The sequence below is a fragment of the Netta rufina genome (assembly GCF_964035555.1).
Source record: "Netta rufina genome assembly, chromosome: 2".
NCBI classification, from domain to species: domain Eukaryota; kingdom Metazoa; phylum Chordata; class Aves; order Anseriformes; family Anatidae; genus Netta; species Netta rufina.
The window spans coordinates 26,420,743-26,441,594 of NC_140124.1; the positions used below are offsets into that span (position 1 = coordinate 26,420,743).

Genomic DNA, 20,852 nt, shown 5'->3' on the forward strand with positions numbered 1-20,852 from the left:
ACAGGACTATATCCAAACAGATATAGATGTGACTGATACGTAGCAGAGACATCTGAGCTAATTTTAAGCTAGCAAAAATGAGAAGTGGGGTAAAACAACACACCTTGAGCTCTGCATTCATGCAGATAGACTGTTAAGCATACTTGAGCTAAATAGTTTGGAGGCTATACTTTTGGACTTCTCTGTTACTGTAGACAAAAAAGGGGGTGGCTGGATATAAATATTCAGAACACCAAAAGAACTCTTCTTATTTAAAGCTAGAAGGGATCTGTCTTGTGCATGGATAAAATATACTAATGTTATTTTCCACCTAGCTTCAGCTTTGCCAGAAGTGATGATTAGCCCAAATGCTGCAACAGATAATGAATATGTAACAACTTTATGTGGTATAATAGGAGCCAATATGAATGAATTTGACTCTAGCTGGATTATTCCATTAGAAGTGGCAAATTACATTGTATTTACAAAGCAGTACCTGAAGCGCCTTACAGAACCATCTGGTCCATGTTAAGTGCAATATAAAGAGCATTCACACATCTGGAATGCAGAGAGGTAATCTGGTATCCACTGTGGTCTCCTGCTGTCTAAGGTCCAAGGTCTAGGCATCAGAACAAGGAGACTGACTCATGCAAAGGCAGAATGTCAGAAGGAAAGGCTGAGTACCAAAGGTTACAGAACTTAAAGGACGATTTCTATGCCTGTGCCCCAAATTCACTATCTATAATATAAAGCTGCAAAGCAAGTCAGTAAGAAAACTCATGTTCCTAGGATTTACAGTTACAGAAAATAAGTAAATAGATGTACCTAATTACTGCGACTGAGCATCCTAACGAACTGTACTGATAGCAGACAACTGTTTCAGCAGTTTTAAAATAATTAATTTGCTTAAAAGTTTCTGCTGTCTGTGCCAATGCTGAGAACAACTTTATTTGCAGCCTTACAACTTTTCCTGAATGCATCTCACCCCTCTAGAGGACACTTAAAATTGTTGATCTTACTCTCCATGTTTATACTCATCCTCCCTCTTTCTGTCATATGAAGATTATGACTGAAAGGACCACCTGGTTCATGAGAGGATCACTGATGTGTTCCAATACAACCTTTTACTCTGCACCGCTACATAGCTAAGATATGCTTTTGCAGTATAAAAAGGTTTAAAAAAACAAACAAACACAAAACAACAAAAAAAACACACTAAAACCAAACACAATTCTCCCCAGAAAATTATCACATAGAAGGAAGTCCTTTTAGTCAACAAAAAAGGATCACCCCTCTGCTAGGATGAAAAAGCCTAGTAGTTAGGACTTAAATCCAAAGCTAGATGAGTCATGCCTCAGCTCCTGCTTGTCCTAATTCAAAGAAAGAACATGAAAGAACCCAAAAATGGGAAAAAAAAACAAACAACAAAACAAACAAACAAACAAAAACTTAAATCTTCCAAATACCCAGCCATGAGGTTATATGGTATTTTAGGCTGGTGGCTCTGAAACTCTTTCGTATGCGCGTATGTGCATGCAAGTGGACACCTTCTTTTGGAAGGTGTCTCTCCCTGTGGCAGAGAGGTTGGAATTTGATGATCTTTAGGATCCCTTCCAACTCAAATCCAATTCTAGGATTATACACGTCTTCCCTTCATTCTGTGTTTTTCCTCAGGTTTTCCTCTGATCTCTGAACAGACAGATACATGAGGCAAACAGGACTGGTAGTCTGTTAAGCCTGTGATTGTAATCCAACAAAATCAGGATACACATCCAGGACTTATTCTGTATGGAAGGAGGTACTGGAACAACCAAGGAACACATGTGGCCACAGGCCTTTTTTCAGATAAAGTAATGTTTTGGTTCTTTTATCCAGAAGAGGTTCTAGCTCAGCATTGCATCACAAAACTGGTGCATATCCAAGCTACTTAGGAGTTGCAACAGTCAATACAAAACCTAAGGGAATACAATTTAATCATGTGATACCTGACGTCCTCTTCATACAAAGTTAATTAGGCTCTGTTCTACAAAGTCAATTTGAAACATTTGTCTCAATAGCATTATCTTAATTATTCCTCATCAAAATGATACCACCCCCTACTGTGAACTAACATACTTGTGTAAACAAGAAAAAAAGAAACCTTGCAGTCTTCAAGCAGTTTCCCATTTTAAAACTCTCTAGTGTAAATACTAATACAGGCATTAAGTATTCAGACAGAATACAAATAAGAATCTCACATGTTCACCACTTCAAGGATCACTTTTCCTACTACAGAGTATTTTTAATAGTAGTGCTGAAATGCAGATAATCTGTTTATTTTTTTATTAGCACAATATTTTGCTTTCTGTAACAAAGTATCCCAAAGTGTATATAGGCAAGAATTCCTTGTAAAAGAAATACATTATTTTATTCTTTATATACCAAAAGCAAAACTAAGTGGTATTTCCCTATTGTACACACAAAAAAATGAGGAAAAGGAAAGAATTGTGTGGAAATGGCCTGCAGCAATTATCATGCAAAATATCATCTTATTGGATAGCAGCACAGAATTAAATACCAATTTGGTAAACATTCTATTTATGGACAAAATTATTTCTTAATACTAGTCTGGGTCCAAAATGTTCAATACTGTTATTTAATATTCTTTGACTCATGCAATATAGGAAACTTTCAAAAACTACCTGACTTTCTGCACACAGGTGCCAAAAACAAAAGAAAAAAGAAGAAAAAAAGAGCTACCCAGAATCAGCAACTTTACCGCTAGCTTATCCTATTTATCACCACTATCAAAGTTCAGCAGTCCAACTGTAAAAACCCACACAGTCTTTCTCACAACTTTCCCACTAGCACGGTATTTTGCAAGTACTTTGAATCTTATTAATCTTGATAACCTGTACTATACCCACCAGTAAAAACTGGGTGAACTCTGCGTATGTTAGGTGTCTTTTTCTATCCTTTCCAAAATGCAGCTGTACGAACTCTGAATTCCAGTTAAATGGAATGTGCTGATGAATCGTGGTCTGGCCAAAAACTTGCTTAGCATCCTCTGGAAAAAAAAAAAAGAAAAATGTTAGTCTAATAATAAAATAAAATAACAATAGAGACGAGCATATATTTACATAAACAAAACAAATAGAGCATATTCTAACAGGAAAGCAATATTGTTCATTTAAAGCAGTAACATATTGTAAAGCTAACCTAGCTTTTTTGTTAAACAAAATCATAATAAATGAAAAGTTTTGAACACCCTCACTAATACAATCTCTGGAATAATCTTATTTGTGAAGTTCTACATTCGCAGCATTTGATTGGAAGAGACTCAACTAGATATTTCAAGTTTCAAAATCAAGCGAGAAAGGATAAAAAATTAAAAGACAATTTATGAAAAGATGACTAAAGCTAACCAATTTTCAGCATAATCTTTTCAAACTGCTAACAATGAAAGTTTTGTGTCACTATAATTCAGGCTTTCGTATTATTCCAAGAGTTCTCCACATTCAAACAAATCAACTATAAAAATACCAGTATTTCAAGATCCACTTTTCTGTAGTTACCTTACAGGAACAGTCATATGTGAGGCAGGGGGTGGAGGGACATGGCAGACAGAATACAAACTTATCACCACCTCCAACATAAAGCAGACTTTACAGTCTCATTTTTGCTATGGGATGCAGGGCGAGCAAGTTTTGTTAATCACACCTAAATGCAAGGTTGATAGTTTAGTTCAGATTAGTTTAGTTGTCCTAACTGGCCATCAGTTTATTATGGGCTTGGCAGATGTTTTGATAGTACATGACATTTTTGGCAAATGAATACTATTTGAAACACACCAACCTGTATCATCAGTAATAAGGGCAGTATGTTCCTGGAAATGGACTATACGTATTTTAACTCACAGAAACAGTAAGAAGACCTGAGGAAGTACTTGTCTTTCAGACAGGTCTCTCATATGATGAAGCCCACTTCAGGGCAAGAGCAGTTGTTGTCTCAGCCAAAAATAAATGGCAAGCACATCTTCCAAAGACAAGCTCAAAGCCAGAGGTTCCCAGCTGCTGTATTCCTCCCTCACGTCTGCACAAGCCTCCAGCAATGCCAGCCAGGAGCCAGTTCTTGTCTCCTGCTATCACCTGTGGGCACGGAGAGCTGTTCCCAGGAGACGCTCCCTACCCACAGGTAGGGCCAGGAGGAGGCTTCCTGCTCCCTTCACACTTCGCAGAAGAGCAGGAACCCAACCTCTCAGCTCCTGTCTGTCTCTGAGCCACAGAGCTGGAGGCCAGTTCCCAAGCATGACCAGAGCTTGGGGGGAAGGAAAGCAGCACAGCTGTCTGTCTCCCTGCCTGCAGAAGAAGCTGGAAGCCACCTCCTTGGAGCCAGCCTCTACCTACGGGCAAAGCCTGGGAGCCATCTTCCTGCTCACCCCAGCGCCACAAGTGAAGTGGGAGACGCCACTTTGGGGCCATGAGGTCTCATCTTCTGCACAGGTTGAGCTCTGTTTTCTGGTTCAGTCCATGTCAGAAAGGCACAGCGGCTCTGCTGACCTGGGGAAACCCAGCCAGGATGAAATTCACAGTCAGACAAAGAAGCAGGAAATGGGTGAGAGCCAGGATGGAACAGCTGAGAGCTTGGAAGATGTCAGGAAGCACCTAAGTTAATGAAGGACTACGACATACATAAAATGGTTGTGAGGTGGTGAAAGAGGCAAGTGTCCTGCCTCACACAGACCCAAACTCACTGCAGCTGGTACTACCTGCAGGATAAGGACAGCTTGTTCTAAAGCAAGGGGGGAGGTCATAGTCTGGGATTCATGGAGACAGTAGAGATGATATCGAAGACCTCTTCACATCTCAACAAAGTCAGTAGTTTCATCTTTAAAAATGCACCACCCACTGATCCCTGGGATCAGTTGTGAAAGAACAAGTTGGTTTTAACTTACAAACAGAAAAACTGACCCTAGTTAACCTCAAATTCTTAAAATTCAGATCTTCAGGCCCTAATGTCCTATGAGAATTTTCTCCAAGCAACTTGAGACACTGCCCCCAGGGCAGCATTGTTCATTCGTGTCTTCAAGCTCCATCACAACTGGCTTGGGTCTCGTCAGCCAGCATTCTCCAGTGGCAAAATTCTGCTCTCAAGGCAACTGGGAGGAAAAGTCAATTGGTTCAGATCGACTGTCCCACTACCAAATGCCTGTTATTTAGGATGCTTCCTACCGACACAGCTTAGGGCAGAAGTCACATGTTGGAGATTATCTTCCTGATTTCTGCCAGACTTCCTCCCCCAGCCCTCAAAGAAAGGAACCTGCATGAAGAAGGCAGCCAGTTTTGTCCACAAACAAAAGGACTGTAAAGCTGTCTCCTCCTGCTAGCAACCACTCCGCTTTTCCAGAGGAGTGAAGATATTCCCAGGACAGCTACAGTACCTATTTAGATGCCTGTCTCCCACACAGCATTCAGATGCTCATCAGTTTCCTTTGTCCCTCTCAACCCATCTCCCAGATTTACACAGAACAAGACACTGATTCTGTTTGGATGAGTTTAGAAACATTGACATTTACAAAAACTAGGTTTGGTTGGACTCCAGACTTGTCATTGTCAAAGAGAAAAAAAAGCGCTTTCTTACTTGATGTGAAATAAGAGATAGGAAAACCGTAGTTAATATAAAAGAAGTCTCAAACCTCTTTTGATGACAGCAGGCTCCTCACAATCTTTGCTTATGTTTACATATGAAAATTACTGTGTCCTGTGATTATGTCACTGTGATTTTATTTTGATTAGTTATCACACATGAGCTATGTTGCAAGTACAATGTGTCTTGCTCCCCCGAGTTGCCTTGTAAACACTCCTTGGTTGTGGCATACAAGAAAAATTACCACTCAAGAAAATCAAAAAACAAAAAGTGAAAAAAAAAGCTAACTTCTGACAAAAGGCCAAAAACAAATAAACAAAAAACCCCACCTCTTAATATTGGCACTACAAACAGGAAAAGGAACCTTACGCAAAGGAACATAAAACCTGATCAAGCCTGCTAACCATCAGAAGACATCCAATTGTGTACTGGAACTCACTCCAAATTATTACTCACTTCTAAATATAATCTACTAATCATCTAAGTACAGAATTAAAATAAAAAATATACAATTTTAAAATGTAGTTTGGACCTCAAACCTGGAGCTGTGAAGTTCCACCAACTAGCTGAACTATACACCTTAAAACATAGAGTAGCAGAAAAGTTTCTCAGTAGCCAGGTGTTTTTTTGTTTTGTTTTGTTTTTTTTTAAGGAACTTTTTTCAGAGTCACAGAATAGTTTGTGATGGAAAGGACACCTGGACCTCATTTGGTCCAGCCTCCTGTCAGAAACAATCCAGTCAGGTCAGGTTGCTCAGGACCATATCCAGCTGAGGGCTGATTATCTCTAGGGATGGGGATACTTTCAAACTATATATATGCACAAGTACCTACATGTCTCATAGCTACAAAAAGAATCACCATCTACAAAAATCCCACTTAGAAAATAGCTGCAATTTTTTTGCAAATAGGCTGTCAAAATGGGATTTGTTTTATACAGTTGTATGTTGCACCTTTATGCAATTATTATTTTGCTTGTTGTAGAAAACCTGTACTAAGAAGTTGAACCTTGAGAAAAATGAGATTATCCTGATGATATTGGTAGTAGCAACTCCTGTAAAGAACACAGGCTACCTTCTGCAAAGAGGAAAGCAAAAGACAAATTTGAAATTACATGAGCTATCATAAGCTAACAAGAGTTCCACATGTACGAACAAACTTTTCAAACCCTTATGGCAGTAGCTGCTTCTATATTCATCATACTCAAGGGCCTGAAGAGGAACATATGAGCATTACAGCTACAGCTTGGCTCCAGCAAAGTAAAATGAATACAAAGAGTGTCAGACAGATATACAGAGATATGGATTTTTAAAAAACAGAATATGCAACCCCCCATCATTCTGCTCAGACAATAGGTGATATCTTTATGTGTTTTGTTAGTGTTGCACTACTGTGATCTAGCATTTGGAAAAAGCTTCCTTTAAATGGTTGAAAAAAGTTCAATGTTTTCAATTACAAAGTCATTTAGATAAAAGCTTACATTAAAGAAAAATTAAAGAGGGAAGTCCCGTTGGTCAAATTAACCTATTTGTGAGTAGCCGTTTCACCGTCATGACTGGAAACCCCACCACCTTGCCAACCAGTAAGTAAGGCTTGACCTAAAGCCCAGTGCAGATGAGAACAGAATGACTTCTACAGGCTTTCCACTGAGTCCTCATTGACCATTTGGAACTACGTTCTTCCATGAGGCTCTTGACCCTGTGCACACCACCAGATTCTGCAACCTCTTCCCCCTGCCCCATCTATGAGCACTTAGATCAGGGTCTGGGCAAAGAGCTGTGAGAAGCCGCGTATCTCAGGTCCTTGGTTTTTGCCTGAACTAGTCCATATGGACACTTTTGCCTGCCCACCTGCCTTAGTGATCCCAAGCCTGCTGACTCTGACTGAGGCCTGTCCTTGAACCTGCCTCATCACCACTGGCTTGTCTGGCAGTTGCTGGGCTCTTGGCTGATCTTGGTCACTGTCACCAGACCTGCTTTGGTCTCCTTGTTTAGGCAGCATGGGGCTGTGCCCTTCCTTGGTGAGGTCTCTGCCTGTGCCTGCCTGTCCTCTCGTCACCTCTGCTGGCTGCAGGCTCACCCGCCCTGTGGAGCTGCCGCCCTCGCTGCTCCTGGCAGCAAAAATAAAGTATGACGGACCTGTGCAAAAACGTGTATGTCTAGAGACAAGTACATATATATGTCAAAAACACTCAAGCAATAATATTTTGTATTATCTTCTTTGACTGAAATTGTTGGGTTTTGTCCAAGGGTTCTTTGTCCCTTTTTTGTCTTTTTTTTTTCCGTTTCCCTTTCCTATTTACTGTTGTGAACTTCAAATATGCAGCACAGAGTTTATTTCCATCCTTCCACGGTCTGGCACTAAGACTGTTCTATAATTATGCCTTTTTATTTTGGAAAACATATGCTCACATCACATCTGCTCAGCTAAGATGTGAACTGATGTTTTCCTTATGGGTAGTCCAAGTACTTGACTGGGTTGTCCAGTCATCCACATTTACCCAGAAAAGCTAGAGCACTCTGGAAGTACTAGCATTACAATCACCTTCTTGATCTCCCTGATGCTTTGTAAAGGAAGTGGGTTAAAACAGTTTTATACCTGGCATGCTGTGAATTAATAATATCTCGGAATACCTTGATTACTATGGATTGCAAAGGAAAAGTACTCATCCCTCCAACATCCCTTAGCAAAGAAGAGCAGGAATAGCTGTCACAGCCACCTATTTCCATGGGTGAGAAGTCCTGACACAGTACACTAATGCTGTATTTTTCTACCTCTTAATTCCTTGTAAAACATGGGCTACAAGCAATTCCACAATTCGGAATCAAAAAAAAAAAAAATTACGTTAGGTTCTTTCCTTCTGAAAAATACTATTAGGAAGATATCTGTTAGAACTCTCACGCTGAAGCTGGCACAGTAGAAACCGAGTACATAATTTGAAGATAATGGGATTGTATTTCACGACTCGAGAAGGGTGGGGGTTGATCTGAAAAAAGGTAGCAGCTCAGGTCAGTGCAATTCATCTGCACTCCATCATGCGGTATGCTTCTGTTTTAAAACATTCATTCAAAGGAGTGCAAAACCTTCCATTAGTGCACCCTGTATATTTAGACTAAGATCAGTTTCACCTGCACCTAAAACGTGTGGCTGTACATAGACATTTTGGTATAAACACCTTAATAAAAAAAAAAAAAAAAACTGATTTTGCTTTTGTTAAATTTTTGTGTATGCATATGCGTGTAAGTGGTAGCTTATGGGTTTTTTAATAGGACTAGTTACTCCAAATTCAGAGAAAATCCCCAAAGATGCAATTAAACACAAATAATAAAAATGGTAATTTTAAACTAATTTAGCCGTGTTGAGCTAGTCCAGCTGTGGACTAGTGCTGAATTGTAGTGGACAAGCAGAGGTTTTGCTGCCTAACATAAGCCAGTGCTGCTTGTGTGTAACCAAAGCTGTTGCTTCAAATTCAGTGTCCCAATTTCCACATGGTAAGTGAAATCATCATCTGGACTCACTTCTGTTATCCCTGTCATGGAGATGTTAAAAGCACAGGACTTTCAGAATCCAGACTGACTCAACAGCTTTCTTGACACTGGCAGGGGCTGACTTTGCTGTAGCTGTCCAGGAAAACAAATTTCCTTCAGAGTTCACCTGATTGTTTCCTACAGCAGTTTAATACACCAACCAAAGTGATAAAAGCAAACTCCTGGCTCAGAGAAATTATTCTAAAAGAGCATAAAAGTTATTACACTTTACTCTCCAAATACAGACTTGAGAGCTCTATTTCTTTAACAGCTATTTTGCTTAGATAGATGGTATTAAAAAAAAATCACTTTCTTGCAAAGCATTAACATACATTTTCCCCCACTTAAATACTTCAATTTCAAATGCACCACAAAATGTACTCCCACAACAGTACTGTATTAGTATAAAACTATTTTAGTTCAATTAAAATGTCTAACTATCTACCCCCAAACCTACCTAAACTGTAATTTTCACTTTGAGCATTTCCAACATGTTCTCAGTTTTGTTTTCTTTTATCAGCTTATCAAATCAGGTCCTGCATTCCAAATGTTGGAAAAAATAGTTATTAACTGCTAGGTAACAGCAGATTTTCCAATTTAGAAAACTGAAGTACACACACTCTGAAAGTATGTGTATTTTGCCATCTGAAATTTCATATTAAAATTTGTAATAACAATATACCTTGCTAGCTTTCAGGGCCTGCTGAAGTTTTTTTGCCTTCTAGTTCGTAATTCTAGGACAATTTGAAAAGGGGATGGAAAATAAATAAATAAAATCAAGCTTAAAATAGTATACTTCTGCTGCTACAGTTTAAATATATTCTGGTGTGGAAGCTTCTGGTTCCTCTCCAAATGCTGCCAAGTAATCATGTTGTATTTTTTTCCCCAACAGCATATACAGCTGCATGAAAGATGGCTAACCCTGGGCTTACTGTTAACCAAAGAGTGACCTCATATAGTTGAGATTTACTCTCAAATTGGCTTTTTCCCACCTTTTCCACACCTATTTTTTTCTTTTTAAGTACCATGAAGTAGCAGCAGAAAGCACAATATTTTAGCCATTTGAGCATGTAGGATTCTTGAATTATCCCACCAACTGGAAGTGCTCTCTGTTACCTCTATCTTTTAAAATTGAAGCCATTATAGTCAATCGTGCAAATCTACAGTTAGCCTTTCATAAAAAGTGGATTTTTGACCCACTGAACTGGAACAGCTTTCTGAGCCGTTCTTCCGTCTCTGAGAAGATACCACACAATCCATGCATGTCAGTCTGATATTGGTGTGCACCTGCAGTCAGTTGTTCAGAAAACATTGCTCATGAGTGATTAAAAAAGGTTAAAAGTTCTCAAAAAATCATGGTGTTGGCTTTGGGGTCTTTTTGGAATGCAAACCGATCATTTAAAGAAGTGCAATAAAGCTCCACTTCTATCAAAAAGTGGCTGCCTTCACAATGGTTTATCACCTTTTATTACCTCCAGGTAACCTATTAACATCTGGAGCAAATCAGGGGAAAGCAAAAGCTTACAATGGATCCCGAGACGCCTGCATAAAATGAACTGGTTGACTCAGCACATCTCCAGGCAGTACTGCAACAGCACCAACCGGAGCATCAGCTCCCTTAGAGGCATTCTTAGCAGGGAAGAGAAGCAGGAGGATGGAGTCTTCCTTTGCTAAGAGTGTCTGCTTTCACTAGGACGTGAAACATATCCATTTTGTGGTTTGAAGAAGCAACAAAGGCTTTATAGCACATACTTTACACAAGGGTGAGATTAAGAAAAGTATCACGAACCAAACATCATTCAGATCTATTAAGAAGACTGTCATGAGAATGAAAATCACCAAAAAATCCCCCCAAAGACCCCACAAAACCAGGAAGTCTGGTACAAATCCTAATAAAAGTTCAGTGTGCCTTCTCTTTTAGATGAAACATGCTATTTACTGAACAAAATTCAGTGGTTATGTTTGTTGCCCTATCCAAACTTCTCAACAAGGGCAGAGCAGTAGTACAGATTAATCTTATTTCAATGAAAACATCATAGAGAATATGCTTCTGTCTCTGTGATTTTTCATCAATCACAAAAGATCCATGATAATCTTCACGTTTCACCCCTCTGCTGAAAATGTGCTCACTTTGTCATCCTCTTCAACTTCCCCTGCTCTGGTTGTTTTTACTCCGGTCACTTCAAAAACTTTGAATGTGCTTCCTTGTGACAAACCCATACATCATCCAATTCATCTTGGCTGTGATTTCTGACTGAGACAAGCACATCTATTACCTCTGCTAAATATTGAAAATACCCCCCAAAAGAGTTTCTTTTTCTAGAGTACCGTAGCTCTCAGCATTTAAGATCCTGCATCCAAACTTCTCTGCTTCTTCTGCCCTCCTTGGATGTCAGGGGAAATAACATGAAATTTATACACAAAGCATTACATATTTGGCTTACAGAAAAGGTTTTCAACATTTTTTCAAGATGTAAATCCTTTAAAATATTTCTGCTGGAGAAATATATCCATAATTTCAGCTTATTGGCAACAACCTTACATTTCTTTGTTACCTTTCCTGGCATCCTTAGAAGTGAGTGACAAACTGCCAGAGCCCAAAGACCACTCAAAGGTTTGGAAAGCACTAGGCCCCAGGAGGGCATAAAAACTTGCCCCTTTTGCCCTGAAGAATAATAATAGTTAAAAAAAAAAAAAAAAAAAAAAAGCAGAGTACTTCGCACTTCTACCAAGACAAACATAATATGCTACCTAAAATATAACTTTATCATCTCTATACATCACAGTCACAAAGACTGTTGGGTGTTGATGCATGTGACGTGAAAACAGGCTGAGGGAATGGGGTTTTCCCAACCAGGAATCAGTAACTTCTTTTTCACCATCATGATAGGCAAGCTCTGTAAGTCACTTGCTTACAGAAGCTACAGGGTCTCCATCCTCAGAGATATTTAAAACCTCCACTGGGCACAGTCCCCAGAGCAGCCTGGCCTTGCTGGCCCTGCAGTTGGCTGCCACTGTCCCGTCCAACCTCAACTGTTCAGTGATGCTGTGATCATTCCTTGTTTTTTTGCTGAAGAGAAGAGAGATGCTCAGTCTTTGGTCTGACTTTAATTTAAAAAGCAAATTAAAAAAAAAAAAAAAAGGAAGAAAACTAAAACAACAAAGATCAAACACCAAATTTCAGTTCTGGATGACTTAGGAAACGCAGTTGTATTTTCTAGACCCAATGAAACACATCTGCATGAACGGATGGAACCTCTCCTAACACTTAAAAGGACAAATTGGCTTTGTGACTAAACACGCTTTGTTTCACTTCAGATGCCTTCATGAAAGTCTGCCTAGTTATGTAACATTTCAGGCAAAAGAAAAAATAAGAGAAGCTTGCCAGTTCAACGTAAGTTTAGAAAGGAAATTATATGAAAATAATATCAAGTATACTTCAAAAGTTGTTTTGAAGAAAAATAAATATACTTACAAGTCTTCCTTACATCCTCTTTTAATTAAAACTAGCTGTAACTTGTGCAAAATCCAGTAGAAACAACAAAAAATATCAGAGACTAAACACATTTTGCACTTGTAATGCTGCTGTTGGGATCATCATATCCAGGCAACTGTCAGTTATAAACCAACAAATGCCTCGCTGTGTAGGTGTAAGCTAACACATCACTAGCTACAAATGGTTTCTAACCAATTTCAACCTGCAATGGAAAACTTGCTAAGAATTACTGAATATTGCAATTTAGCAAATGATCAAAGCTCACAGCCTTGGCAATTTAAGGTTGGTCGTTCAGATTTAGCTTTTCCTTGCTTTCCATGGTTTTGAGCGTACCAGGCTGGGCATCATTAAGCTAAGTGTTGTACAAAAATAAAAAATAAAAATCCCAAAAGAAGAGCCAGGTCACACCGAGCGAAGCATAAAATAGGGCAAAGCATAAAATAATCCTCTGCAACAAAATCAAGCTAGCTCATAAAGTCTGAACCTAACCCTTCGGTTAGGAAAGCAAGCGTTGTACTCCTGTAATAATTCTTAGCATATTGACAAAGAGTCAGAGCGTTATCACAGAGCAAGAACCCCGAAGCTCATCGCAATAGCTGTATATACACCTTCAAACCTCAGTGAAGAGCTACATGTTTTTATGAATTTACAAACAAGTGTTCAGGCAATTCAAGTATCAGATAAGCAAGCAGGAGTGCTTAGTAAGATGCATCATTAATTCATGTGTTCCTCTAAGAAATGTGTACTGCTATAATTAATAACAGGAGCACAGAGCCACAATAGCTGCTGTCTGCATGTAAATAGAGTTCTGTTTTGAGACAAAAACAGATGCATTGCTTGACTCTGCAGTTGTTATGCCAAGCAAGCAACAATTTAGTGTTTGGGTTCCCCATTCCCTTTGGGTTTTTTTGCTGTCTAGGGAGTGAAGGGTATTTTTTGTTTTTGTTTTCTTTTTGTTTTTTAATGAAAGGCCTAACGGGTTTTCCGGCATATTCATATTTCTCAGGGCAGCACAGCATAGCATCCATTTTGAAACAGCTTCAGGTCGAATTAGAAGACTTTAGAAGAAATAAATAAATAAATAGAAAACCACAAACTATACCACAGCTACATTTCAATAACTGTGAGAGTTAGAACTTCTGTTTGTAGGGTAAATCTAGTTCAAAAGAAATCAATGAAAATCTTCAAAGCCAGGTTCAATGCTGGTCGTCAGCACAGACTTGGGCAATCATTTTTCTTTTTCTGCCTTTCCTTTATTAATGAGAAAAAATGACATCTACAATGTTCATTTTGCCCTTCATTAGGGCTGTGAGAACCTGTATATGAGAAATAAAGTTGCAGTTCACAGGTATCACTGCTGTGTTATTCACAGCTCAGAATTGTTAACTCTCATCATTTCATTTATCCATCCAAAATTAAAGATAGAGGTTAAGACAACTTAGTTTTTAAACACTGACATTTTTACCCAAGCATCTCACCTTTTTTTTTAATGCCATCTAGTAAAGAATTTCAAAGGGCTTTGCTTCTTTAATGAGGCATTAAAATACAGTCATACGACAAAAAAGCAACTCTACTAAGTCTCTTAAACCCCTGGACTTACATTATCAGCTTTTATGTGCCTGTCAACACTCAACAGTAAGAAGCAATGGTTTGCTCTTTGCCTCGAATTTAAAAGCCAGCTAAACTTCCTCCCACTTTCCTGCTGAGAGCTTTAACTCCTTGCAAACTGTCAAAGCTTTGACACTTCAGCAGCAGATAAATCTACAAGGTGATGCAACGGCCAGGTGTAGTCTCAGTCAGCCACTGGCCACTAATTCACTGCTGGCCATTTCATTCATCTCCCAAAAGCAATAAACTAGAAATATTCCCCCCCACCTCCACACACACACTGCTCGCGAATCGGTTCTTTTAAATAGATGCCACCTCTGCCAAAAGAACTACATACGGTTAACTTGTAACTTGAAAGAATAGAAACATTTAAAATTGTAGAGATGTCAAGGTTTGGCTAAAATGCAAAGGACTTGCCAACCCAGAAGCTAAAGATGCAGTGTTTTGCAATGAAAGTGCAAAATATTGAATACCAAAACTTTTTACCCACAACATTTCCCTTAACATCCACAGCCTGGAAGTGGCATTCAGTGTAAAAGCTCATTGATGTAAAACCCATTATTAATGTGTTTTACAAAGGTGCCGAGCTAAGCACACATGTGGAATAATATGAATTGGATGACTTGCTTAGTAGAAAACGGGCAGTTCACAGCCAGGAAGCCCTATACTTCGTTCAGTATAAGCTAAAATATTTACACCATTATCTCATTATACAGAAAAACAATGACTGCAAAGATAAGCCATGCTTTACAACAGTAAAATGAGATACACATTTATAAAGGGATCCTTGAGATAGTACACTTAGCAGCAGCATAGTGAAAAATGATCCTTTCCCTTTTCTCCTTTTTCTTTCACACTGTAATTCCACAGTACATAAAACCCCTATTTAACTCTCCTAACCTTGATAAGGACTTGATCCCACTTTCATTCAAGTCAATGGAAAAAGATCTCATAATTAACCTCGCAGATGCATGTCTGAGGCACTGAGTGGCAAAGTTACAGGAGAGCATTGTAGTAACTAATTTGTGAAAATATTTGTTATTTTTTACAATAGGAAAAAACAAAGCTTCTCCCTTATGACAGAAAATGTACACTAGCTTTATCTAAAGTTCATTTGGTTTTGCTGAGAACTCACAGCACTGAGACAGCTCTCACATCCTTCCTACTCCAGGCATTTTCTGGGGCGGTAGCTACAAGGTACTATGCAGAAGTTACAAATGCTTTTATGATTTTAGAGTAGGGGAGGAAGGAATTAAAAAAAAAAAAAAAAAAAAAAAAAAAAAGATACCTGAGGTTCTGCCAATGTTGGCATGCTTCTTCTTTCAAACACCTTAAATACAGCCTGGCATAAGAGTTTCTCTTATTGCTAAAAGGACTTCAATGGGCTTCAAATGCCAAACGAATCCCTTGACTCACTGTGTCGAACCCCAAGGGAAGCATTTGCCAGCAGGAAAAATATGAACGAGAACGCCAAAAGTTAAAAAGCTAAGTTGGACTGATTCAGCATTCAGATCAAACAACTACAGTTCTTCCTAGATTATTAACAAGTGCTCCAAGCGACTGGGGGCTCTGACGCAGACAAGAACCTGCACATCACAGGCATTCCAGGAAGCCTGGTTTGCCTATGCTGGAACAAAACCATTGCAAAATATCTGAGCCTTCCTGATTTAAAAGCATGCTGCCTCTCGTTGTCTCTCTGTCCATAAACATGCACAAGACTGTCAGGCACAAAATACTTCCTTCAGCAAGGTTAGGATCAGCAGAAATTTATCCTGAAATTCTTTCAAATCCTTTAGAATCCATAGTAATTTTTTTAAAGCTGTTCTAACAAGTAGTATTGTACACAAGACATGTCTTTCACAAACTCAACAAACAACCAAAATAAGGAAAAAACAAAACAGACACAAGAAGAGACAGTAAGTCTTCTCACCAGCCGCAACTTCAAATACAGATTTTTGGAGATGGAAGAAGGAAGATAATGATGCTTCAAGCAACCGTAACAGGAGATCTTGTCAGTTTAAATGGGCTGGAAAAGAGCTTTTTTAACTAAGCATATGGTATATGCAGGCACTAGGAGCAAAAGACAAAGGACATATGAACCATATAGGGGAAGGTGGGAAAGAGAAAGGGCCACTGTCATTCAGATTTCCTTTTATTTAAAGATGTTTAGTAACCAATTAATGAAACTTGAGACATATGGATAAACCTCTTCAAATATAACAGATTAGAAATAACATTTTTATCCAACGCAGGTGCTTAGGGTGAAAAAATGTCCCACACTTTTTCATGTGCAGTTCAATGTCTGAAGTTCTTGAAGCCTGCTAATTTCTGATTCTTCCAGACGTAATGGTCTTTGTCACTAGGCAGGTGGCAGTTAGTCCCACAGATACCAAAAACTCTCTGTGCTGTCTAGAAATAAATAGTCCTCATAACCATGTTTTAAACTGTCCTAACTATGCCACGCTGTCTGTGCAAACACCACACCTCCGATGCACAGCTGGATTTTCTGTGGGGTTACAATATATTTATCACTGAAAAATCTCACATTAAAAAAGTATTAAGCCTTAAAAGGAAGCCAGCTTGCAACATAGCCAATATAAACAAAAAATAATTCAGGGTAATTTCAGACTCAACGTTTGCCCAAGTCCTCTGGCAACTTTTTTGTGGTTTTACAATCGTTTCCTATAGCCACCTTTCACTGCTGTTCTGAAGACCTGCACAAACATGCTGGGGAGAAGAAGAAGCGACCAGTTTTCCAGAGAAAGCCACGAAGATAACTGTGTCCTTGACTTCATATTATACACGTGTAAGTGATTAAAATAATTCATCCAGAAAGTGGTACTTATATAGTTCTATTACCAATCACTATGTTTGCTATGGTAACAAAAGGTAAAATAGTTTGGTACAAGTAGGGATAGTTAAATTAAGAGCGTGCATTGCAGACCATTCTTACCAAAAGTAACTTCTCCTTTGCCAGTCTTGTCAAACAGCTGAAAGGCTACTATGAACAATGCATCTGGAGCACACAGGACTGATTCAAATGCCACAAACTCTTGGAAGGATATCAACCTGAAGGAGGAAGGAAAAAGCAAAAGCTATGAAACCACCTGCCTGCAGAAAAGAAAAACACAATATAACACAGATTATGCAAAAGAAGACAAAAATGTATACAAGTTGTTATCAACAGGGATTAAACCTTATCCTAAAACACCCAATCAGTGTTAGCAGCCCTTTACACTGCTAGATGGAAATGACTCGGTTGAACGAGGAGCTGTTCTGCTTAGCAAGTCACAACAGGCCATAAAATCAGCCAGGCGCTCAGTGTGGCTACTCACCTCGGCTTTAATGCCTACCTGAACTGCCCTCTGGGGGAGCCTGCCTCCCTCCAGCGCCAAGCCAGCCAGCCAGAATATGAATAACTTCCCCTGGGACTCGGGATTTAGGGCTTCTGGGAAGCAAATCCATTCAAAACCTACATGCTACCACTCACTCCTGAAGGAAAGGACTGGGGAGTGCTACCTGTTTGCTAGCACATGTTAGTCACCCGTGGCAGCCCTCGAGTGCTGCGTGTGGAGTCACGGTTTTCAAGCAGCAGTCTGCACAGCCTGCCTCCGCCCAAGAGCACTTCAGTCAAATTCATCATCGTAGCCAGCTTCCCAAGACACCCGTGCATTAGCAGAGCACAGATAAAAGCAGAGGTGCCTTTCTTTAGGATAGCTAATAAGCAGAAATACATAATGAGGCAACTTGGCGTCGTTTCCAGCAGTAGGTTTGCTGCAGCAAAGGCCTTGAGCAGTTTTAATTTCTCCGGGTCACGCCCAGGAGTTTAAATGGAGATCAAACTCCTTTTCTTACAGGGACAAAGGCTAACCATTCTTCTGTTCACTGCTTCTTTAATGACTGGGTTGTACAGCTCAAAATCATCTTCAAATGTGTGGCTGCAGGGCCTGCTGCCAGCCGCGGAGCTTTAGGACTGGCTCTCTCTGGGCTGCTGTATGCCAGGGCAGCAAACGTGTGGCTTTAACAGCTCCACAAGGCAGCAAATACCTGGGGAATGAAGATTTCTTTCCAAGATGCACAGAATTCATTGCAACAAATGTTAATAAACAAATTATTATTATTATTATTCTACTTTAAAAACTAGCAATATCCTCAGGACTTTCACCCAAAATGGTACTGTGACTGGTTCCACAAAAACTTCCACTCGGTACGCAGTAACAGCAAAAAATTATGTGTTTGAAGAAAAAAGGCATTCTTTTCATCCCATCACGTTACGATGACCCAGGACTGTACACCCATTCCCAGTCACCCTGTCTCAAGGGAATTATTTTTTAAGTCACAGAGAAGCGTGCTTGCTGTCAGCAACTAAACAGCCACAGAGTACCATGAGCTGATTTCCATGAAGAACATGAAAATAAGAGGATGAACAGAAGAGTACTATTAAAAAAAAAAAAAAAAGTAATATAGAAAAAAAGCTGTTCTACTTTACCTCCCTCAATACGCACACACTAAATAAAAGTGAAAATAAAAGCGTATGTAGAGTCAGAAATACTCTAACAAATAATTAGCTTTGGAAACTTGCCACCATAAGTAATTATGTAGCAAGAAAAATAAATAAAAAGAAACCTCCTCAGGTACTCTTAATATTAAACTCACAACTGATGATGCCAATAAACATATGAGCAGGCCTTAAGTTTTACTGGCAAAGAAGCCAGTGACCTGCAACATGAGTGCACGTTATCACACGGGCAGGCTGTGAAATCATTTGTTTCAAGTTCCTGAGGAGCTCACGGTACCACCAAGTGTGAAACCCAGAACGTGCTGCAGATACTCAGTCTTTAAAAGGCAGAAAACTTCCATCTCTTCCAAACCAAAAGGCTTAAAAAAAAAAAAAAATGCAATATTTAATTTAAGTTTAAACCTACTCATCACAACCTACTTAGTTTTGCATTTACACATATTTGTTGTTACTGTGTGACTTTGAGGTTATAAAAGCTCATTATGATCCATTATTATTTGTTACGTACCTGACAACTTCCACAACAGCAAACAGCTACAAAGCACTGAATGCTTCTGTCCCAAATATTATAAAGCCCAGACAGAAGGAACAAAATAGCAGGCAACGAGACTCTTGAATAGGATTGTTTAGAATTGAAACTACCTGCCAACACCGACTTGATACAGCTGCTGTTTGTACGAAACAACAACCAACCTATGTCCTTATCAAGGGATCCCAACACGTGCAGCAATGGTGACACAGCGCCCTTCCCAGCAGAATCCCAACGCCATGCTACGAGCACATCCTGTGCCACTACGCCGGGATTCGATGAGGACTCCAGCACTGCTGCAATATTTGATACTGGCAGAAGCATTCTTTGTCAGTCCTGGCAAGTAATAAACCCCCCTAATAAGTCAGAGAGAGATGATGAAAATAACCCCGTATCCATTTTTAAAAACAATTATTCATAGCCCTAGGAAGATTAAAAGTGTACAAATTGTGTGGTTCTTGCCAGACTATTAAAGAAGAGACATTAATATCTGCTGTGCCAGCTGAATTCAAATTAACCCAATTTTTACATGTTAATTAAACCCGCTATTTTCTTCTTATTGTATTTTTGCTCCCTAAGTAGACTAGCCTGCTAGTGATTCCCAACAGATCTATTCTAACAACAATGACGTATTCATTTACTTCTATTATGACCATACAATACAGTAACTGAGCAGTAATTTTTCACAGTCAATTACACGTGTGATTCTTAATGCTTAAAGATGCTGAAATAATGTGTACTACATAGCCATATGCTCACTTCTCTATACTGCACAAGGGTAGTTGCCTGGGTAACACATTTTCTCTGTGGTTTAGCATCACCCTTTTGGGTTTAGCATAACCCTTTGCTGAATATCATTAGGTGTCATTAAACAGCACATATTAACACGGACTTCAATATACTACTTAAGAGTTATTTTATCTACCTAAACAAGTGCTCATTTATGTTACAAAAGCAGAGAAAAGCCTAGCGATTGTAACAGCGCAAAGAGAGGAAGCTGAAATGTTTACAAAAAATTTACTTTGGTGTTAAAGACATCCTACCCAACTGGTTAAGTCTTTCTTCACCTTCATGACCTCATTAACAGTGCCAACATTGCACAATTTATTCAGGAAGACTGAAAGACTGATATTTTAAAAACATCCACACACAAGAGCTACAAGCCAAAAACAACAACTGTGTATGGGGCAACACAACTGCTATTTATTACTCCCTCCTTTCTTCCAAACTTCACTGGCACTTGTGCCCACAGTACCTGGGCACCAGGCAGGTGTAATCCTTTTCCACCAGAGGAAGTCTGCACGTAGCCATATAAAGAAAAAAAAGCCATTACCCACTGCAATAATACATACAAATGCAATGATGAAGAGGTTTCTTCAGAAATCAATGCATATGTTTCTACTGTATCAGCAATTTGAACATGATAACATAATAGGACACAAATTGAAGCTACATCTATTATTTTATGCTGCAACCTAGGTAAACTAAGTATAGTGTAAATTGGTACATTAGAGAATAAATTTATATCCAATAATAATGGAAAATGCTGGCACTTCCAAGTGTTATTCTT

At 39.1% G+C, this 20,852-nt stretch overlaps 1 protein-coding gene across 1 annotated transcript in view; it reads right to left on the reverse strand.

The window, feature by feature from the left end:
- Positions 1–20,852, reverse strand: part of SLC25A13 (solute carrier family 25 member 13) — a 95,537-nt gene that overhangs the window by 46,636 nt on the left and 28,049 nt on the right. Inside the window, exons 4-5 of the mRNA XM_084282252.1 lie at positions 17,188–17,303; positions 2,886–3,025 (exon numbers count right to left, since the gene is read on the reverse strand). Coding sequence (XP_084138378.1) covers positions 2,886–3,025; positions 17,188–17,303 — 256 coding nt within the window. The remainder of the gene's footprint in view (positions 1–2,885; positions 3,026–17,187; positions 17,304–20,852) is intronic.